Raw genomic sequence first — 25,134 nt, 5'->3', positions numbered from 1 at the left:
TAAGATATATCATATACTATATTAGAGGGGGGTGAGGGGTCTCTGCAAGAGAATACCTGTCTCTTGAGTAACCACATAAATTCTATATGTACGTTCCATTGGTCCAGACATTACTTCTCTTCATCATTGATGGTGACAATTCCACATTTATTCATCTCTATGTCAGATTTACCAGATTGCCCCTATGATAAAAGTGAGAAGACCCTGGGGTCTCAAGATCTGGGAATGGTGTTTATCGCTCGTGCCTTGAAGGATGAGGAAAGCTTGGTCCAGATCTCGGGGGTCCGCTTCCTGCACGCCGGCCAAGGCTTCTCACAGTCACGCAGCGCCCTCAGTATTGTTGGCAATGGATCCATGATCGGTAGGAAAGAAACGTTTCCATGTGGAGAAGATTTGTAAGAAATATCTGCATATTTATTTCTCTTATTTCTGAAACTAGTAGCATAAAGTCCTGAGATCTTCACATACACGTTACTGTGGCCCCCAAACAAAAGCCATGTGTTATTAATATAGTGTTACTCTACCTAAATTACACTACATTACTGATCCTGAGTTACATCCTGTATTATACTCCAGAGCTGCACTCACTATTCTGCTGGTACAGTCACTGTGTACATACATTACATTACTGATCCTGAGTTACATCCTGTATTATACTCCAGAGCTGCACTCACTATTCTGCTGGTGCAGTCACTGTGTACATACATTACATAACTGATCCTGAGTTACATCCTGTATTATACCCCAGAGCTGCACTCACTATTCTGCTGGTGGAGTCACTGTGTACATACATTACATTACTGATCCTGAGTTACATCCTGTATTATACTCCAGAGCTGCACTCACTATTCTGCTGGTGCAGTCACTGTGTACATACATTACATTACTGATCCTGAGTTACATCCTGTATTATACCCCAGAGCTGCACTCACTATTCTGCTGGTGCAGTCACTGTGTGCATACATTACATTACTGATCCTGAGTTACATCTTGTATTATACTCCAGAGCTGCACTCACTATTCTGCTGGTGCAGTCACTGTGCACATACATTACATTACTGATCCTGAGTTACATCCTGTATTATACCCCAGAGCTGCACTCACTATTCTGCTGGTGCAGTCACTGTGCACATACATTACATTACTGATCCTGAGTTACATCCTGCATTATACTTCAGAGCTGCACACACTACTCTGCTGGTGCAGTCACTGTGTACATACATTACATTACTGATCCTGAGTTACATCCTGTATTATACTCCAGAGCTGCACTCACTATTCTGCTGGTGCAGTCACTGTGTACATACATTACATTACTGATCCTGAGTTACATCCTGTATTATACCCCAGAGCTGCACTCACTATTCTGCTGGTGCAGTCACTGTGTACATACATTACATTACTGATCCTGAGTTACATCTTGTATTATACTCCAGAGCTGCACTCACTATTCTGCTGGTGCAGTCACTGTGTACATACATTACATTACTGATCCAGAGTTACATCCTGTATTATACCCCAGAGCTGCACTCACTATTCTGCTGGTGGAGTCACTGTGTACATACATTACTTATCCTGAGTTACATCCTGTATTATACCCCAGAGCTGCACTCACTATTCTGCTTTTGCAGTCACTGTGTACATACATTACTTATCCTGAGTTACATCCTGTATTATACCCCAGAGCTGCACTCACTATTCTGCTGGTGCAGTCACTGTGTACATACATTACATTACTGATCCTGAGTTACATACTGTATTATAATCCAGAGCTGCACTCACTATTCTGCTGGTGCAGTCACTGTGTACATACATTACTGATCCTGAGTTACATCCTGTATTATACTCCAGAGCAGCACTCACTATTCTGCTGGTGCAGTCACTGTGTACATACATTACATTACTGATCCTGAGTTACATCCTGTATTATACCCCAGAGCTGCACTCACTATTCTGCTGGTGCAGTCACTGTGTACATACATTACATTACTGATCCTGAGTTACATCCTGTGTTATACCCCAGAGCTGCGCTCACTATTCTGCTGGTGCAGTCACTGTGTACATACATTACTGATCCTGAGTTACATCCTGTATTATACTCCAGAGCTGCACTCACTATTCTGCTGGTGCCGTCACTGTGTACATACATTACATTACTGATCCTGGGTTACATCCAGAGCTGTACTCACTATTCTGCTGGTGCAGTCACTGTGTGCAGAATTCCAATATTTTTTAACAAAAGAAAATCACTTTCATCAAATCTGCACCACATGTGTGCGAATTAAGTAGAAAATGCATAGAATACTGATCCTGAGTTACATCCTGTATTATACTCCAGAGCTGCACTCACTATTCTGCTGGTGCAGTCACTGTGTACATACATTACATTACTGATCCTGAGTTACATCCTGTATTATCCTCCAGAGCTGCACTCACTATTCTGCTGGTGGAGTCACTGTGCACATACATTACATTACTGATCCTGAGTTACATCTAGTATAATACCCCAGAGCTGCACTCACTATTCTGTTGGTGCAGTCACTGTGCACATACATTACATTACTGATCCTGAGTTACATCCTGTATTATACCCCAGAGCTGCACTCACTATTCTGCTGGTGCAGTCACTGTGTACATACATTACATTACTGATCCTGAGTTACATCCTGTATTATACCCCAGAGCTGCACTCACTATTCTGCTGGTGCAGTCACTGTATACATACATTACATTACTGTTCCTGAGTTACATCCTGTATTATACTCCAGAGCTGCACTCACTATTCTGCTGGTGCAGTCACTATGTACATATATTACATTAGTGATCCTGAGTTACATCCTGAATTATACCCCAGAGCTGCACTCACTATTCTGCTGGTGCAGTCCTGTGTACATACATTACATTACTGATCCTGGGTTACATCCCATATTATACCCCAGAGCTGCACTCACTATTCTGCTAGTGCAGTCACTGTGTACATACATTACATATCCTGAGTTACATCCTGTATTATACCCCAGAGCTGCACTCACTATTCTGCTGGTGCAGTCACTGTGTACATACATTACTTATCCTGAGTTACATCCTGTATTATACCCCAGGGCTGCACTCACTATTCTGCTGGTGCAGTCACTGTGTACATACATTACATTACTGATCCTGAGTTACATACTGTATTATAATCCAGAGCTGCACTCACTATTCTGCTGGTGCAGTCACTGTGTACATACATTACTGATCCTGAGTTACATCCTGTATTATAATCCAGAGCTGCACTCACTATTCTGCTGGTGCAGTCACTGTGTACATACATTACATTACTGATCCTGAGTTACATCCTGTATTATACCCCAGAGCTGCACTCACTATTCTGCTGGTGCAGTCACTGTGTACATACATTACATTACTGATCCTGAGTTACATCCTGTATTATACCCCAGAGCTGCGCTCACTATTCTGCTGGTGCAGTCACTGTGTACATACATTACAATACTGATCCTGAGTTACATCCTATATTATACTCCAGAGCTGCACTCACTATTCTGCTGGTGCAGTCACTGGGTACATACATTACATTACTGATCCTGAGTTACATCCTGTATTATACTCCAGAGCTGCACTCATTATTCTGCTGGTGCAGTCACTGTGTACATACATTACATTACTGATCCTGAGTTACATCCTGTATTATACTCCAGAGCTGCACTCACTATTCTGCTGGTGCAGTCACTGTGTACATACATTACATTACTGATCCTGAGTTACATCCTGTATTATACCCCAGAGCTGCACTCACTATTCTGCTGGTGCAGTCACTGTGTACATACATTACATTACTGATCCTGAGTTACATCCTGTATTATACTCCAGAGCTGCACTCACTATTCTGCTGGTGCAGTCACTGTGTACATACATTACAATACTGATCCTGAGTTACATCCTGTATTATACTCCAGAGCTGCACTCACTATTCTGCTGGTGCCGTCACTGTGTACATACATTACATTACTGATCCTGGGTTACATCCAGAGCTGTACTCACTATTCTGCTGGTGCAGTCACTGTGTGCAGAATTCCAATATTTTTTAACAAAAGAAAATCACTTTCATCAAATCTGCACCACATGTGTGCGAATTAAGTAGAAAATGCATAGAATACTGATCCTGAGTTACATCCTGTATTATACTCCAGAGCTGCACTCACTATTCTGCTGGTGCAGTCACTGTGTACATACATTACATTACTGATCCTGAGTTACATCCTGTATTATACTCCAGAGCTGCACTCATTATTCTGCTGGTGCAGTCACTGTGTACATACATTACATTACTGATCCTGAGTTACATCCTGTATTATACTCCAGAGCTGCACTCACTATTCTGCTGGTGCAGTCACTGTGTACATACATTACATTACTGATCCTGAGTTACATCCTGTATTATACCCCAGAGCTGCACTCACTATTCTGCTGGTGCAGTCACTGTGTACATACATTACATTACTGATCCTGAGTTACATCCTGTATTATACTCCAGAGCTGCACTCACTATTCTGCTGGTGCAGTCACTGTGTACATACATTACATTACTGATCCTGAGTTACATCCTGTATTATACTCCAGAGCTGCACTCACTATTCTGCTGGTGCCGTCACTGTGTACATACATTACATTACTGATCCTGAGTTACATCCTGTATTATACCCCAGAGCTGCACTCACTATTCTGCTGGTGCAGTCACTGTATACATACATTACATTACTGTTCCTGAGTTACATCCTGTATTATACTCCAGAGCTGCACTCACTATTCTGCTGGTGCAGTCACTATGTACATATATTACATTAGTGATCCTGAGTTACATCCTGAATTATACCCCAGAGCTGCACTCACTATTCTGCTGGTGCAGTCCTGTGTACATACATTACATTACTGATCCTGGGTTACATCCCATATTATACCCCAGAGCTGCACTCACTATTCTGCTAGTGCAGTCACTGTGTACATACATTACATATCCTGAGTTACATCCTGTATTATACCCCAGAGCTGCACTCACTATTCTGCTGGTGCAGTCACTGTGTACATACATTACTTATCCTGAGTTACATCCTGTATTATACCCCAGGGCTGCACTCACTATTCTGCTGGTGCAGTCACTGTGTACATACATTACATTACTGATCCTGAGTTACATACTGTATTATAATCCAGAGCTGCACTCACTATTCTGCTGGTGCAGTCACTGTGTACATACATTACTGATCCTGAGTTACATCCTGTATTATAATCCAGAGCTGCACTCACTATTCTGCTGGTGCAGTCACTGTGTACATACATTACATTACTGATCCTGAGTTACATCCTGTATTATACCCCAGAGCTGCACTCACTATTCTGCTGGTGCAGTCACTGTGTACATACATTACATTACTGATCCTGAGTTACATCCTGTATTATACCCCAGAGCTGCGCTCACTATTCTGCTGGTGCAGTCACTGTGTACATACATTACAATACTGATCCTGAGTTACATCCTATATTATACTCCAGAGCTGCACTCACTATTCTGCTGGTGCAGTCACTGTGTACATACATTACATTACTGATCCTGAGTTACATCCTGTATTATACTCCAGAGCTGCACTCATTATTCTGCTGGTGCAGTCACTGTGTACATACATTACATTACTGATCCTGAGTTACATCCTGTATTATACTCCAGAGCTGCACTCACTATTCTGCTGGTGCAGTCACTGTGTACATACATTACATTACTGATCCTGAGTTACATCCTGTATTATACCCCAGAGCTGCACTCACTATTCTGCTGGTGCAGTCACTGTGTACATACATTACATTACTGATCCTGAGTTACATCCTGTATTATACTCCAGAGCTGCACTCACTATTCTGCTGGTGCAGTCACTGTGTACATACATTACATTACTGATCCTGAGTTACATCCTGTATTATACTCCAGAGCTGCACTCACTATTCTGCTGGTGCCGTCACTGTGTACATACATTACATTACTGATCCTGGGTTACATCCAGAGCTGTACTCACTATTCTGCTGGTGCAGTCACTGTGTGCAGAATTCCAATATTTTTTAACAAAAGAAAATCACTTTCATCAAATCTGCACCACATGTGTGCGAATTAAGTAGAAAATGCATAGAATACTGATCCTGAGTTACATCCTGTATTATACTCCAGAGCTGCACTCACTATTCTGCTGGTGCAGTCACTGTGTACATACATTACATTACTGATCCTGAGTTACATCCTGTATTATACTCCAGAGCTGCACTCATTATTCTGCTGGTGCAGTCACTGTGTACATACATTACATTACTGATCCTGAGTTACATCCTGTATTATACTCCAGAGCTGCACTCACTATTCTGCTGGTGCAGTCACTGTGTACATACATTACATTACTGATCCTGAGTTACATCCTGTATTATACCCCAGAGCTGCACTCACTATTCTGCTGGTGCAGTCACTGTGTACATACATTACATTACTGATCCTGAGTTACATCCTGTATTATACTCCAGAGCTGCACTCACTATTCTGCTGGTGCAGTCACTGTGTACATACATTACATTACTGATCCTGAGTTACATCCTGTATTATACTCCAGAGCTGCACTCACTATTCTGCTGGTGCCGTCACTGTGTACATACATTACATTACTGATCCTGGGTTACATCCAGAGCTGTACTCACTATTCTGCTGGTGCAGTCACTGTGTGCAGAATTCCAATATTTTTTAACAAAAGAAAATCACTTTCATCAAATCTGCACCACATGTGTGCGAATTAAGTAGAAAATGCATAGAATACTGATCCTGAGTTACATCCTGTATTATACTCCAGAGCTGCACTCACTATTCTGCTGGTGCAGTCACTGTGTACATACATTACATTACTGATCCTGAGTTACATCCTGTATTATCCTCCAGAGCTGCACTCACTATTCTGCTGGTGGAGTCACTGTGCACATACATTACATTACTGATCCTGAGTTACATCCTATATTATACTCCAGAGCTGCACTCACTATTCTGCTGGTGCAGTCACTGTGTACATACATTACATTACTGATCCTGAGTTACATCCTGTATTATACTCCAGAGCTGCACTTATTATTCTGCTGGTGCAGTCACTGTGTACATACATTACATTACTGATCCTGAGTTACCTCCTGTATTATACCCCAGAGCTGCACTCACTATTCTGCTGGTGCAGTCACTGTGTACATACATTACTTATCCTGAGTTACATCCTGTATTATACCCCAGAGCTGCACTCACTATTCTGCTGGTGCAGTCACTGTGTACATACATTACATTACTGATCCTGAGTTACATACTGTATTATAATCCAGAGCTGCACTCACTATTCTGCTGGTGCAGTCACTGTGTACATACATTACATATCCTGAGTTACATCCTGTATTATACCCCAGAGCTGCACTCACTATTCTGCTGGTGCAGTCACTGTGTACATACATTACAATACTGATCCTGAGTTACATCCTATATTATACTCCAGAGCTGCACTCACTATTCTGCTGGTGCAGTCACTGTGTACATACATTACATTACTGATCCTGAGTTACATCCTGTATTATACTCCAGAGCTGCACTCATTATTCTGCTGGTGCAGTCACTGTGTACATACATTACATTACTGATCCTGAGTTACCTCCTGTATTATACCCCAGAGCTGCACTCACTATTCTGCTGGTGCAGTCACTGTGTACATACATTACATTACTGATCCTGAGTTAGATCCTGTATTATACCCCAGAGCTGCACTCACTATTCTGCTGGTGCAGTCACTGTGTACATACATTACATTACTGATCCTGAGTTACATCCTGTATTATACCCCAGAGCTGCACTCACTATTCTGCTGGTGCAGTCACTGTGTACATACATTACATTACTGATCCTGGGTTACATCCAGAGCTGTACTCACTATTCTGCTGGTGCAGTCACTCTGTGCATTATTCCAATATTTTTTAACAAAAGAAAATCACTTTCATCAAATCTGCACCACATGTGTGCGAATTAAGTAGAAAATGCATAGAATACTGATCCTGAGTTACATCCTGTATTATACTCCAGAGCTGCACTCACTATTCTGCTGGTGCAGTCACTGTGTACATACATTACATTACTGATCCTGAGTTACATCCTGTATTATCCTCCAGAGCTGCACTCACTATTCTGCTGGTGGAGTCACTGTGCACATACATTACATTACTGATCCTGAGTTACATCTAGTATAATACCCCAGAGCTGCACTCACTATTCTGTTGGTGCAGTCACTGTGCACATACATTACATTACTGATCCTGAGTTACATCCTGTATTATACCCCAGAGCTGCACTCACTATTCTGCTGGTGCAGTCACTGTGTATATACATTACATTACTGATCCTGAGTTACATCCTGTATTAAACCCCAGAGCTGCACTCACTATTCTGCTGGTGCAGTCACTGTATACATACATTACATTACTGTTCCTGAGTTACATCCTGTATTATACTCCAGAGCTGCACTCACTATTCTGCTGGTGCAGTCACTATGTACATATATTACATTAGTGATCCTGAGTTACATCCTGAATTATACCCCAGAGCTGCACTCACTATTCTGCTGGTGCAGTCCTGTGTACATACATTACATTACTGATCCTGGGTTACATCCCATATTATACCCCAGAGCTGCACTCACTATTCTGCTAGTGCAGTCACTGTGTACATACATTACATATCCTGAGTTACATCCTGTATTATACCCCAGAGCTGCACTCACTATTCTGCTGGTGCAGTCACTGTGTACATACATTACTTATCCTGAGTTACATCCTGTATTATACCCCAGAGCTGCACTCACTATTCTGCTGGTGCAGTCACTGTGTACATACATTACATTACTGATCCTGAGTTACATACTGTATTATAATCCAGAGCTGCACTCACTATTCTGCTGGTGCAGTCACTGTGTACATACATTACTGATCCTGAGTTACATCCTGTATTATAATCCAGAGCTGCACTCACTATTCTGCTGGTGCAGTCACTGTGTACATACATTACATTACTGATCCTGAGTTACATCCTGTATTATACCCCAGAGCTGCACTCACTATTCTGCTGGTGCCGTCACTGTGTACATACATTACATTACTGATCCTGGGTTACATCCAGAGCTGTACTCACTATTCTGCTGGTGCAGTCACTGTGTGCAGAATTCCAATATTTTTTAACAAAAGAAAATCACTTTCATCAAATCTGCACCACATGTGTGCGAATTAAGTAGAAAATGCATAGAATACTGATCCTGAGTTACATCCTGTATTATACTCCAGAGCTGCACTCACTATTCTGCTGGTGCAGTCACTGTGTACATACATTACATTACTGATCCTGAGTTACATCCTGTATTATACTCCAGAGCTGCACTCATTATTCTGCTGGTGCAGTCACTGTGTACATACATTACATTACTGATCCTGAGTTACATCCTGTATTATACTCCAGAGCTGCACTCACTATTCTGCTGGTGCAGTCACTGTGTACATACATTACATTACTGATCCTGAGTTACATCCTGTATTATACCCCAGAGCTGCACTCACTATTCTGCTGGTGCAGTCACTGTGTACATACATTACATTACTGATCCTGAGTTACATCCTGTATTATACTCCAGAGCTGCACTCACTATTCTGCTGGTGCAGTCACTGTGTACATACATTACATTACTGATCCTGAGTTACATCCTGTATTATACTCCAGAGCTGCACTCACTATTCTGCTGGTGCCGTCACTGTGTACATACATTACATTACTGATCCTGGGTTACATCCAGAGCTGTACTCACTATTCTGCTGGTGCAGTCACTGTGTGCAGAATTCCAATATTTTTTAACAAAAGAAAATCACTTTCATCAAATCTGCACCACATGTGTGCGAATTAAGTAGAAAATGCATAGAATACTGATCCTGAGTTACATCCTGTATTATACTCCAGAGCTGCACTCACTATTCTGCTGGTGCAGTCACTGTGTACATACATTACATTACTGATCCTGAGTTACATCCTGTATTATCCTCCAGAGCTGCACTCACTATTCTGCTGGTGGAGTCACTGTGCACATACATTACATTACTGATCCTGAGTTACATCCTATATTATACTCCAGAGCTGCACTCACTATTCTGCTGGTGCAGTCACTGTGTACATACATTACATTACTGATCCTGAGTTACATCCTGTATTATACTCCAGAGCTGCACTTATTATTCTGCTGGTGCAGTCACTGTGTACATACATTACATTACTGATCCTGAGTTACCTCCTGTATTATACCCCAGAGCTGCACTCACTATTCTGCTGGTGCAGTCACTGTGTACATACATTACTTATCCTGAGTTACATCCTGTATTATACCCCAGAGCTGCACTCACTATTCTGCTGGTGCAGTCACTGTGTACATACATTACATTACTGATCCTGAGTTACATACTGTATTATAATCCAGAGCTGCACTCACTATTCTGCTGGTGCAGTCACTGTGTACATATATTACATATCCTGAGTTACATCCTGTATTATACCCCAGAGCTGCACTCACTATTCTGCTGGTGCAGTCACTGTGTACATACATTACAATACTGATCCTGAGTTACATCCTATATTATACTCCAGAGCTGCACTCACTATTCTGCTGGTGCAGTCACTGTGTACATACATTACATTACTGATCCTGAGTTACATCCTGTATCATACTCCAGAGCTGCACTCATTATTCTGCTGGTGCAGTCACTGTGTACATACATTACATTACTGATCCTGAGTTACCTCCTGTATTATACCCCAGAGCTGCACTCACTATTCTGCTGGTGCAGTCACTGTGTACATACATTACATTACTGATCCTGAGTTAGATCCTGTATTATACCCCAGAGCTGCACTCACTATTCTGCTGGTGCAGTCACTGTGTACATACATTACATTACTGATCCTGAGTTACATCCTGTATTATACCCCAGAGCTGCACTCACTATTCTGCTGGTGCAGTCACTGTGTACATACATTACATTACTGATCCTGGGTTACATCCAGAGCTGTACTCACTATTCTGCTGGTGCAGTCACTCTGTGCATTATTCCAATATTTTTTAACAAAAGAAAATCACTTTCATCAAATCTGCACCACATGTGTGCGAATTAAGTAGAAAATGCATAGAATACTGATCCTGAGTTACATCCTGTATTATACTCCAGAGCTGCACTCACTATTCTGCTGGTGCAGTCACTGTGTACATACATTACATTACTGATCCTGAGTTACATCCTGTATTATCCTCCAGAGCTGCACTCACTATTCTGCTGGTGGAGTCACTGTGCACATACATTACATTACTGATCCTGAGTTACATCTAGTATAATACCCCAGAGCTGCACTCACTATTCTGTTGGTGCAGTCACTGTGCACATACATTACATTACTGATCCTGAGTTACATCCTGTATTATACCCCAGAGCTGCACTCACTATTCTGCTGGTGCAGTCACTGTGTATATACATTACATTACTGATCCTGAGTTACATCCTGTATTAAACCCCAGAGCTGCACTCACTATTCTGCTGGTGCAGTCACTGTATACATACATTACATTACTGTTCCTGAGTTACATCCTGTATTATACTCCAGAGCTGCACTCACTATTCTGCTGGTGCAGTCACTATGTACATATATTACATTAGTGATCCTGAGTTACATCCTGAATTATACCCCAGAGCTGCACTCACTATTCTGCTGGTGCAGTCCTGTGTACATACATTACATTACTGATCCTGGGTTACATCCCATATTATACCCCAGAGCTGCACTCACTATTCTGCTAGTGCAGTCACTGTGTACATACATTACATATCCTGAGTTACATCCTGTATTATACCCCAGAGCTGCACTCACTATTCTGCTGGTGCAGTCACTGTGTACATACATTACTTATCCTGAGTTACATCCTGTATTATACCCCAGAGCTGCACTCACTATTCTGCTGGTGCAGTCACTGTGTACATACATTACATTACTGATCCTGAGTTACATACTGTATTATAATCCAGAGCTGCACTCACTATTCTGCTGGTGCAGTCACTGTGTACATACATTACTGATCCTGAGTTACATCCTGTATTATAATCCAGAGCTGCACTCACTATTCTGCTGGTGCAGTCACTGTGTACATACATTACATTACTGATCCTGAGTTACATCCTGTATTATACCCCAGAGCTGCACTCACTATTCTGCTGGTGCAGTCACTGTGTACATACATTACATTACTGATCCTGAGTTACATCCTGTATTATACCCCAGAGCTGCGCTCACTATTCTGCTGGTGCAGTCACTGTGTACATACATTACAATACTGATCCTGATTTACATCCTATATTATACTCCAGAGCTGCACTCACTATTCTGCTGGTGCAGTCACTGTGTACATACATTACAATACTGATCCTGAGTTACATCCTATATTATACTCCAGAGCTGCACTCACTATTCTGCTGGTGCAGTTACTGTGTACATACATTACATTACTGATCCTGAGTTACCTCCTGTATTATACCCCAGAGCTGCACTCACTATTCTGCTGGTGCAGTCACTGTGTACATACATTACATTACTGATCCTGAGTTACATCATGTATTATACCCCAGAGCTGCACTCACTATTCTGCTGGTGCAGTCACTGTGTACATACATTACATTACTGATCCTGAGTTACATCCTGTATTATACTCCAGAGCTGCACTCATTATTCTGCTGGTGCAGTCACTGTGTACATACATTACATTACTGATCCTGAGTTACATCCTGTATTATACTCCAGAGCTGCACTCACTATTTTGCTGGTGCAGTCACTGTGTACATACATTACATTACTGATCCTGAATTACATCCTGTATTATACTCCAGAGCTGCACTCACTATTCTGCTGGTGCAGTCACTGTGTACATACATTACATTACTGATCCTGAGTTACATCCTGTATTTTACCCCATTGCTGCACTCACTATTCTGCTGGTGCAGTCACTGTGTACATACATTACATTACTGATCCTGAGTTACATCCTATATTATACCCCAGAGATGCACTCACTATTCTGCTGGTACAGTCACTGTGTACATACACTACATTATTTATTCTGTACTGATTCTGAGTTATATCGTGTATTATAATACTCCAGAGCTGCACTCGCTATTCTGCTGGTGCAGTCATTGTGTACAAACACTACATTCTTGATCCTGTACTGATTCTGAGTTACATCCCGTATTATAATACTCCAGAGCTGCACTCACTATTCTGCTGGTGCAGTCACTGTGTACATACATTACATTACTGATCCTGTACTGATCCTGGGTTACATCCTATATTATACCCCAGAGCTGCACTCACTATTCTGCTGGTGCAGTCACTGTGTACATACATTACATTACTGATCCTGAGTTACATCCTGTATTATACTCCAGAGCTGCACTCACTATTCTGCTGGTGCAGTCACTGTGTACATACATTACATTACTGATCCTGAGTTATATCCTGTATTATACCCCAGAGCTGCACTCACTATTCTGCTGGTGCAGTCACTGTGTACATACATTACATTACTGATCCTGAGTTACATCCTGTATTATACTCCAGAGCTGCACTCACTATTCTGCTCGTGCAGTCACTGTGTAGATACATTACATTACTGATCCTGAGTTACATCCTGTATTATACCCCAGAGCTGCACTCACTATTCTGCTGGTGCAGTCACTGTGTACATACATTACATTACTGATCCTGAGTTACATCCTGTATTATACCCCAGAGCTGCACTCACTATTCTGCTGGTGCAGTCACTGTGAACATACATTACATTACTGATCCTGAGTTACATCCAGAGCTGTACTCACTATTCTGCTGGTGCAGTCACTGTGTGCAGAATTCCAATATTTTTTAACAAAAGAAAATCACTTTCATCAAATCTGCACCACATGTGTGCGAATTAAGTAGAAAATGCATAGAAAAACATGGCTAATGTATGAAAATCAGATCAGATCACAATTGCGTATTTTGGTGCAGACACCTGTAGAAAAAAATGCAATGGGAAAATTGAATTCACATGTGAGATCATGGCATTATGAGTTTTTACAATTTCAGTGTCTCTGGCTGGAGTCCAGGTTGTTTAGCTCGGCCATCTCCCTACATTCCGCCATCATTAAGGTTCTGTGTCATTACCTGTCCCCGTCCTAGGTTCCTATATCCAGGGATCTGTGGTGCTGAACTCCTTCGCTCGCGGCATCAGCCTTTCTGGGATTTCCCATTTCACAGTGAAAGAAAATATATTTTACAATATTAAAGGTCATGGTGTGATTGTAGGTGAGTGATTGTTACTGGTGATCCGGGCAACAATGTCTGAATACACTACCGAAAAATTATCTATTTCCACGCTGGGCGGCTGTATCTTTTTTATGCTTTTTCCATATCATTGACAATTACCTTTGTACTTTCTGTATCTAATATCTACAATCCATTTATCTATTATCTATCTACTATCTATCAATCTATCTATTATCTATCTATTATCTATCTATCTATTATCTATCTATCTATCTATCTTTCTATCATCTATCTATCTATTATCTATATATTATCTATCTATCTATTATCTATCTATCTTTCTATCATCTATCTATCTATTATCTATTTATCTATCTATCTATCATCTATCTATCTATCTATCTATTATCTATCTATCTATCTATCTATCAATCTATCATATATCTGTTATCTATCTATCTATTATCTATCTATCTATCTATCTATCTATCTATCTATTATCTATATATTATCTATCTATCTATCTTTCTATCATCTATCTATCTATCTATTATCTATCTATCTATCTATCTATCATCTATCTGTTATCTATCTATCTATTATCTATCTATCTATCTATTATCTATATATTATATATCTATCTATTATCTATCTATCTTTCTATCATCTATCTATCTATCTATCTATCTATCTATCTATCTATCTATCTATCTATCTATTATCTATCTATCTATTATCTATATATTATCTATCTATCTATTATCTATCTATCTTTCTATAATCTATCTATCTATCTATCTATTATCTATTTATCTATCTATCTATCTATCATCTATCTATTATCTATCTATCAATCAATCTATCATCTATCTGTTATCTATCTATCTATCTATCTATCTATCTTTCTATCTATCTTCTATCTATCTATCTATCTTTCTATTATCTATCTATCTATCTATCTATCTATCTATCTATCTATCTATCTATCTATTATCTATCTATCTATCTATCTATCTATCTATCTATTATCTATCTATCTATCTATCTATCTATCTATCTATCTATCTATTATCTATCTATTATCTATCTCTCTATCTATCTATCTATCTATCTATCTATCTATTTGTTTTCTTTCTATCTATCTATCTATCTATCTATCTATCTATCTATCTATCTATTATCTATCTATCTATCTATCTATCTATCTATCTATCTATCTATTATCTATCTATCTATCTATTATCTATCTATCTATCTATCTATTATCTATCTATCTATCTATCTATCTATCTATCTATCTATCTGTTATCTATCTATCTGTTATCTATCTATCTATCTATCTATTATCTATCTATCTATCTATCTATTATCTATCTATCTATCTATCTATCTATCTATCTATCTATCTATCTATCTATCTATCTATCTGTCTGTCTGCTTGTCAATATGTCTATCCATCCCTCCTTCATCCCTTCCTCTATCTGTCCATCCATCCTTCCCGGTAATGACTGCTTTCATACTCAGGAGATCTTCTAGGAAATAACCTCCAAGTTAAGAGGAATTTGCTGATGAAGGTTTTGGGGACAGATAGTCTCTCAAATATTGAGACGTTGGCACCGGCCGCTGTTTATATCATGTCTCCATTCAACGCCATTGAGGTGAGGATTTAGTTCTGTTTATTGTTCCCTGTTATCAGCCATTATAACTATTGTTTTTCTCCGTGGCACCACTGACAGGAGATCCTTGTCCCCTATGATCACTGCTTTACATTGTCGCTTTGTCAGTCACGTACTCCAGCTGCACTTCCATGGCTTCTTGTTAACTATAGCATTAAAGGGGCCCGGTAAACATTCCAGTTCTGTCAGCCTCATGTTTCTTCTTCCGAATGCCGTTTTTGTACTGTAAAGTTGTGAAAACTGTTGTTTAATATCTTATTTCTAGGCTGAGTTTTGATCATTTGCAGTTATAGGCCAAAAGCCTAAGATGGCCGCCTTCTGCGTTCTGTCACATGCAGTGTTGTCATGGAGACCTTGTATAGATCCAAATTCACCCTCCACATCAAGTTTCCTTTCGGCTCTCCTTTGACCGAGTTTCACCCTTTTTCTGTTTCTGTCCTCCTTCGGAGGTGATCGGCTGGAGCTGCGGGGGGACTGTGCGCCCTCCCCTCAATAGGGCTGCCTATCAAGCGCTCCTAAAGAATCCGCCTTTTACTGACTTTGTTTTGCAGATCACTTACAAATTACAGCTCCTCAATCCAATATGAATATCTTGGATCCTTAATTTCTAGCTTGCTTTTCTTCTAACCAAAACCCAGTTCCGTGCGACACCCATGATTATCCCGGCATGGCGAGTTGAGTCTTCTTTTACCAGCATTCCAGATCCGGCCTACACGTTGCCTCTTCAGCACTACTGCTCTTATTGTCCAGGGTTCCCACAAACCTACAGCTACATCTTCTGGTCTCCTGGCCATTCCCACCACAGCTGAGCTCTCTTTCCGTCTTTTCCTCTCATTATCATATCCAGGATATGAACATCCAGACTTCCACTCACTAGGTTACTATTTCAGGCTCGCGATCTCAGAATTCTCCTTCCTTGCACACACCCAGTATGCTGCTAAACCTCTTGCTTCTCACTTGCACATTAACAGTTATATAATGCATCAACACATAAGAAATGGATTAAGTAAGTATATCACAAAAATTTTTCTGCACACTCATACATTTACTGTCACTCCCCTGTATAGCAAAAACCTTAAAACGCTATACATAACGCGGAAATAAGCGAGCGTCATTCTATTTTCCTTAGACACGCGTTTTCAGCTACGTCGTGTCCCTGTGAGTCTTGTTCAGGTGAGATTTGATGTCGGTGTTCAGTTTTTTTTTTTCCCGGGGCATGGAAAGATGAGTAATTTTCACCTGAAATGTATGCGGCATAAAACTCTATAATTCATTGAAATCAGGAGCTGAATTGATTTCTACACAAATTCTCTGCTCGCCTAAACCTTCATCACCACGAGGGTGTCCGCCGATCTGAATGAGTTGATGTAATGACGGGACTTGTACAAAATACAGAACTCAAGTAGAAGTGCAATTTGGAAAATGGCATAAGGTAATTTTGGGGTAGTACGTTCCCGCCTAAAGCATGAGCGTTGATGTGGAAACAGACCGTGTAAATGACAAAGTTTGGTGAACTCATCGTCATTCCGAGCAACCGTTATCTGCTCACCGAGGGCTATGCAGGTAATCAGCTGGAAAAAAAAAAGCCTGCCGCGTTTTAATCCTCTAGGTTCCCAGGGCCATTCACAGGGGACATCCCTCATCCTTTCACCTTTACCCCGCCATGGCCAATTTTCATTTTTTTCATTTTTTTTCTTCCCCCTATTTCAAACGTCATATAACGTTTTAAAAATATTTTCCACAACACAACTTATTTTTTTTTTGTGGGACGACTAGTTTTCAAATATACCATTGATTTTTTTTCATATTTTTGGGTTTTGTTTGTACAGAGCGGTAAAAATGATCCGGAATCAAGATTTTCAGGTTCAATACGATTACAGCGATATCATCCTTGTAGATTTTTTTTTCAACTTGGGAAAAAAATTCAGCAAAAAAAATTTGCTTTTTTTTTTTAGACCTGTAGACCTTGATACCAATTTATTTATTTTTTTTACAATACTTATTGTATGATTTTATTCATTTTATATTTTAATAGAAAGAATGCACCAATACCAATTATTTTTCCCCCCTTCTTCTTATTTTTAAAGTGGGGAAAGTGAAGGATTCAAACTTTCATCATTTTAGATTTTTAATAATGTATATATTTTTTTATTTTATTTTATTTATTATCCATCTCAAAATGACACAAACGTCACCAACAAATGGGTGGTCTCAGATAAGGCTAAAACAGAGCCAGGAGTGAGACTAAAATGTTTAAGGCACGTACCTGGCAGATTATCAGATATTCTGGATTATCAAATGGTCTTAAAATTACAGTATGGGATTACTGGGCCAAATGGAAAATGACCCCAGTGATGGGGCAAAAGTGACTGCCCCAAAAAGTGCAAAATTTGGGAGACAATATTTTCTTTAGAGATGCAGTGATAGAAAATATTGCAGATAATTGCATGTTATGTTCACTTCATGTTTCTGTGATTCTTTTTAGGAAAACGTAGTCTGCAGCTCGGGATATGGCTATTTTTACCACCTCGCACCAGACGGGCCTTCCCAAGCCCCTTTGGAAACTTTTCGGAAAAATTCAGCTGTGTCATGTATGAGGTAAGTTATCCTCACCGACGGATACGGACAGAAGAGGCCCCTGTGCAAGAACAGTCTAATAACTCAGCATAATGCACAATTCCAGCTGCTTTGGAGGTACATGTGGCCCTCTTACCTCTCAGGTCCCTGTGCGGCTCCACAGGTTTAATCAATGGCATGTCCGCTCATGGATATCCTCCATCCTCCCCACAAAAAATGGAACAAAATGAGCCCCCAATATACTTATCTGCCTCCTCCTATGTCTCCATCTTGCCCCTTCATATGTCTCCATCCTGCCCCATGTCTCTATCCTACCTCCCCATATGTCTCCATCCTACCCCCTCTTATGTCTCCATCCTGCCCCCATATGTAAACATCCTGCCCCCCATATGTCTCTATTCTGCCTCCTCCTGTCTCCATCTTGCTCCTTCATATGTCTCCATCCTGCCCCCCCATGTCTCTATCTTACCAACTCGTATGTCTCCATCCTACCCCCCTCATATGTCTCCATCCTACCCCCTCCTATGTCTCAATCCTGCCAACTCATATGTCTCCATTCTGCCTCCCATATGTCTCCATTCTGCCTCCTCCTATGTCTCCATCTTGCCCCTTCATATGTCTCTATCCTACCCCCTCATATGTCTCCATCTTGCCCCCTCATATGTCTACATCTTGAACCCTCATATATCTCCTTCTTTCCCCCTCATATATCTCCTTCTTGCCCCTTCATATGTCTCCATCGTACCCCCCTCATATGTCTCCATCCTACCCCCTCTTATGTCTCAATCCTGCCAACTCATATGTCTCCATCCTGACCCCCATATGTCTCCATTTTGCCTCCTCCTATGTCTCCATCTTGCTCCTTCATATGTCTCCATCCTGCCCCCCATGTCTCAATCCTGCCAACTCATGTCTCCATCCTGCCCCCCATATGTCTCCATCCTGCCCCCCATATGTCTCCATCCTGCCCCCCATATGTCTCCATCTTGCCCCTTCATATGTCTCCATCCTGCCCCGCATGTCTCTATCCTACCCCTTCATATGTCTCCATCTTGCCCCCTCATATGTCTACATCTTGAACCCTCATATATCTCCTTCTTGCCCCCCTCATATCTCTCCATCATGCCCTCTCATATGTCTCCATTCTACCCCCTATATGTCTCAGTCCTGACCCCTCATATGTCTCCCCATATTGTGGATTTCAGTACAAACAAAAGTTTCTCCTCACCTGGTCACGGTCCTGCAGCATCCTCTTCCTGAACCATTTGAGGTGTTGACCCGCCGGCGCATGACAGTGACGTCATACGCTGGCGACATGCGCGCCAACGTCAGCTGATGGCCTCTGATTGGCTGACGGCTCCTATTGCAGTGCAGGAAGCAGGTCCTGTACTGCAACAAATTGCAACTGAGCGTTCAGCTACTGATCAAATGGTCGATTCCTGCCCCTGACCTTTGCCCCGTGGCCCAATGAGAAGGGAGGCCTGGACCAGACCCCCCCTCCTCACCAGGCCCCATACATCAGTAAGGGCAGTAATGCTCTGATGGCAGCCCTGTATATTGTATCCCTCTAATTACATTTTGTGGTGTTAGGGGAACAACTGAGTGGGAGGATCGGGCAGAAGGAATCCACGTCCGGCTGTGTATATTGTGTCTCTCAGTATTGGAACAATTAATAATTATCTTAGAGAGTCAATAAGAAGGGATGAGTGGACCCATGGAATTTGGGGTTCTGGTTCCCGACCGAAACCAGAACTTTACCCAAACTCTCTCTCCCTGGAGCTCCAATGATTATAATGGATTTCCGGGAGAAGTCCGCGTATGGCGTTTAGCGCTGGACACTAACTGACCGGTATGATCCTCAAACGTTTAAGTCCACGTTCGCTCATCTCTACCAACAAGCCTTACGTAGAGACACCAACCCCTCCGTCTGCTTCACCACACAGGTCTGGCTTTCGCCTGCACCCGGATTATCAGGCGTTCGGCAGTGACACCGTGACCACATTCCAAGACTTCACAGCCTGGAAGAGCCGAGGTGGAGCGGAGGTACAGTAAGACCGGCACCCCGTCTCTAAGTGGCTGGTAATTAGGCCATCCTTTAGTGCGGCTTCCTGGCACGGGCTCCACAAAACGCTAATGTTTACTGCAAATCTCCAAACGGCTTTAACAAATTGGCAGATATAAAAAAGAGGAGAAGAAGCAAGAAACGTTTCTTCGGGAAATTAGGAAAATGGCATCTCTCCTAAATGGGGAAGATTAACATACTTTAGTGTAGCAAACAATCTGGTTAAATGCTGCTAATTCTCATTTCTAGCTACGCTTGCAGTTTAAACAAAAGAATGATTGGCTACAGTTCAGAACGGCATTAGGAAAGATTAGTACAGGCTGGGAAGATACCGAAATAGCCCGATATGTAGAGCCTCATGCACTGCGCTGGCGAGAATCACAGCGATTATTAATGTATCCCTTACACTGCTTTTATCATTTGCTTTCCCGGACTATTGTGCTGTTTTTATTACTCTTTTGGCTCTTTTTCATACTGATGCCTTATAAATAGAAAGCAAATGCTGTACTGAAGACTCACACTTATATACAGTAGTAGGAGAGAAACCGCAGGGGTGGGGTCTATGGATACGACTCTTAGAAGAAAGGTATCATGTCACTAAAAGCCCTATGTAGATGACCGACAGCACTCCCCTATTCGGGCGCTCGTTCCATATCCAGGGAACCCACCTGGGTAACACGTCACAGTCTGCACAAAGGAACAGCGCTCCACCGGGTGTATAAATCAAAATGAATCCTTTATTCAGCCATTAAGCACAAGCGACGTCGAAACGTCGCTTGTGCTTAATGGCTGAATAAAGGATTCATTTTGATTTATACACCCGGTGGAGCGCTGTTCCTTTGTGCAGACTGTCACTAAAAGCCCTGGCATGTTAGAAATGGAGAGAAGGCGAAAAACACCCAGTGGTGCATGGAGAAGGAAAGATCAAAAGGGTCCTCTCATTGTGATGCCAAAATTTGCAACCAGGTCAGAGGGGTGCGTTGTTTGTTTATCCCTACTCCTGTTTTGACAAATTTCTCTCCCCCGAGGGACACTGTAGTTGTTCATCTCATTACGTAAGCGTTGGTGGTATAGTGGTGAGCATAGCTGCCTTCCAAGCAGTTGACCCGGGTTCGATTCCCGGCCAACGCATGGCTTGCTTTTTTTATAGATAAATCTCCGGGTCCGGATGGCATACACCCACGAGTACTAAGAGAACTAAGTAATGTAATAGATAAACCATTATTTCTTATTTTTAGTGACTCTATAGCGACAGGGTCTGTTCCGCAGGACTGGCGCATAGCAAATGTGGTGCCAATATTCAAAAAGGGCTCTAAAAGTGAACCTGGAAATTATAGGCCAGTAAGTCTAACCTCTATTGTTGGTAAAATATTTGAAGGGTTTCTGAGGGATGTTATTCTGGATTATCTCAATGAGAATAACTGTTTAACTCCATATCAGCATGGGTTTATGAGAAATCGCTCCTGTCAAACCAATCTAATCAGTTTTTATGAAGAGGTAAGCTATAGGCTGGACCACGGTGAGTCATTGGACGTGGTATATCTCGATTTTTCCAAAGCGTTTGATACCGTGCCGCACAAGAGGTTGGTACACAAAATGAGAATGCTTGGTCTGGGGGAAAATGTGTGTAAATGGGTTAGTAACTGGCTTAGTGATAGAAAGCAGAGGGTGGTTATAAATGGTATAGTCTCTAACTGGGTCGCTGTGACCAGTGGGGTACCGCAGGGGTCAGTATTGGGACCTGTTCTCTTCAACATATTCATTAATGATCTGGTAGAAGGTTTACACAGTAAAATATCGATATTTGCAGATGATACAAAACTATGTAAAGCAGTTAATACAAGAGAAGATAGTATTCTGCTACAGATGGATCTGGATAAGTTGGAAACTTGGGCTGAAAGGTGGCAGATGAGGTTTAACAATGATAAATGTAAGGTTATACACATGGGAAGAAGGAATCAATATCACCATTACACACTGAACGGGAAACCACTGGGTAAATCTGACAGGGAGAAGGGCTTGGGGATCCTAGTTAATGATAAACTTACCTGGAGCAGCCAGTGCCAGGCAGCAGCTGCCAAGGCAAACAGGATCATGGGGTGCATTAAAAGAGGTCTGGATACACATGATGAGAGCATTATACTGCCTCTGTACAAATCCCTAGTTAGACCGCACATGGAGTACTGTGTCCAGTTTTGGGCACCGGTGCTCAGGAAGGATATAATGGAACTAGAGAGAGTACAAAGGAGGGCAACCAAATTAATAAAGGGGATGGGAGAACTACAATACCCAGATAGATTAGCGAAATTAGGATTATTAAGTCTAGAAAAAAGACGACTGAGGGGCGATCTAATAACCATGTATAAGTATATAAGGGGACAATACAAATATCTCGCTGAGGATCTGTTTATACCAAGGAAGGTGACGGGCACAAGGGGGCATTCTTTGCATCTGGAGGAGAGAAGGTTTTTCCACCAACATAGAAGAGGATTCTTTACTGTTAGGGCAGTGAGAATCTGGAATTGCTTGCCTGAGGAGGTGGTGATGGCGAACTCAGTCGAGGGGTTCAAGAGAGGCCTGGATGTCTTCCTGGAGCAGAACAATATTGTATCATACAATTATTAGGTTCTGTAGAAGGACGTAGATCTGGGTATTTATTATGAAGGAATATAGGCTGAACTGGATGGACAAATGTCTTTTTTCGGCCTTACTAACTATGTTACTATGTTATTAGGGTGCCATCTTGTACGATCCAGAATTATAGAATGTTAGAGTTGGAAGGGACCTCCAGGGTCATCGTGTCCAACACCCTGCTCAATGCAGAAGGGAAGGGTCAATTGTTTGCATTGCTTCCATGATCCTTGAGCACTGAAAGAGCTACGGTCTCCCCTGCTTGAGCCAATTTCCTACCCCATGGAGTACTACAGTTCTTTCTCTCATTATGGGGACAGGTTGTGCCACCCAGATCAGTGGGCAGTTATTTGTTTATCTCTCGACATGGTTTTCATGATCTTTGGGTGCTAAAAGTGTTAGTCCTGCCCCTGCCTTGGCCAATATCTTACCCCTGAGGAACAATGCAGTTCTTCCTTTCACGGCTCTAAGCTGTGCCATCCAAACGAGAAGAGACTATTGTTTCTTATATTGTTTCCACGGCCTTTTAACACTACTAGAGCTAGTCCCACGGCCTTTTAACACTACTAGAGCGAGTCCCAGCCCGTCCTGAACCAATGTCTTACCCCCAAGGGACACTGCAGTTTCTTCTCTCATGGTGCTTAACTGTGCTGCCCAGAACAGAAGAGACCATTGTTTTTATACTGTTCCCGTGGTCTTTAAACACTGTTTGGGCCAATTTCTCAACCCAGCGGGACACAACAGTCCTTCCTTACATTAACGTACGTGGTTGTGCCACCCAGAACTGAAAGGGCATTGTTTCTTTATCCCTTCACATTGTTTCCACCAGTAAAAAAGTTAGCACAACCTCTACATGTGCCAATTTTTCACCCTAGAAGAACACAGCAATTCTTCCTCTCATTAAGGTCCCAAATTGTGTCTCCCCAAACAGAACAGGTTGTTGTTTGTTTATCCCTCCAAATTATTTCCATGACTTTTTGTCACTTAAAAAGCTAGTCCCACCCCCGCTTTGGCCAGTGTCTCACCTCTGAGGAAGATGGAAGTTCATCTTAGGCTGGTTTCACATTTGCGTTTAAAAACACAGCGTTTTAAACGCAAACGCATTTGGTGAAAAAAACGCATTTAAACACGTTTAAACACTGCGTTTTTTAGACGCATGTGTTTTTGCATGTTTTAATACAAACGCGGCGTTTTGACGCATTTACATGCATTTTTTCCTGCGTTTGCGCTTTTGAAACGCATGATGAGAAGTGTGTGACAGCTGCCAATCATCAAAATCAACAAGAAAACCCACTATAAGCAGAAATAACTAGGGTTAGGGTTAGGGTTAGGATCCCTAGTAACCCTAGGGATCCTAACCCTAACCCTAACCATAAGGGATCCTAACCCTAACCCTAACCCTTGGGATCCCTAGTAACCCTAGGGATCCTAACCCTAACCCTTAGGATCCCTGGTAACCCTAGGGATCCTAACCCTAACCCTAGGGATCCTAACCCTATCCATAACCCTAACCCTTAGGATCCCTAGTAACCCTAGTAGACCCTAGGGATCCTAACCCTAACCCTAACCATAAGGGATCCTAACCCTAACCCTTAGGATCCCTAGTAACCGTAGGGATCCTAACCCTAACCCTTAGGATCCCTGGTAACCCTAAGGGATCCTAACCCTAACCCTAGGGATCCTAACCCTATCCCTAACCCTTAGGATCCCTAGTAACCCTAGTAGACCCTAGGGATCCTAACCCTAACCCTAACCATAAGGGACCCTAA

The 25,134-nt window shown here is 41.7% G+C and overlaps 1 protein-coding gene across 1 annotated transcript in view; it reads left to right on the top strand.

The window, feature by feature from the left end:
- PKHD1 (PKHD1 ciliary IPT domain containing fibrocystin/polyductin) overlaps positions 1–25,134 on the top strand; it is a 918,515-nt gene that overhangs the window by 464,448 nt on the left and 428,933 nt on the right. Inside the window, exons 39-43 of the mRNA XM_069726855.1 lie at positions 167–361; positions 14,333–14,458; positions 15,944–16,077; positions 18,581–18,693; positions 20,616–20,715. Of these exons, the coding sequence (XP_069582956.1) occupies positions 167–361; positions 14,333–14,458; positions 15,944–16,077; positions 18,581–18,693; positions 20,616–20,715 (668 nt within the window). The remainder of the gene's footprint in view (positions 1–166; positions 362–14,332; positions 14,459–15,943; positions 16,078–18,580; positions 18,694–20,615; positions 20,716–25,134) is intronic.

The sequence above is a fragment of the Ranitomeya imitator genome, chromosome 5 (genome assembly GCF_032444005.1).
Source record: "Ranitomeya imitator isolate aRanImi1 chromosome 5, aRanImi1.pri, whole genome shotgun sequence".
NCBI classification, from domain to species: Eukaryota; Metazoa; Chordata; class Amphibia; order Anura; family Dendrobatidae; genus Ranitomeya; species Ranitomeya imitator.
The sequence above is the reverse complement of the archived record's forward strand: the minus strand, read 5'-3'. Positions and strand labels throughout refer to the sequence as shown.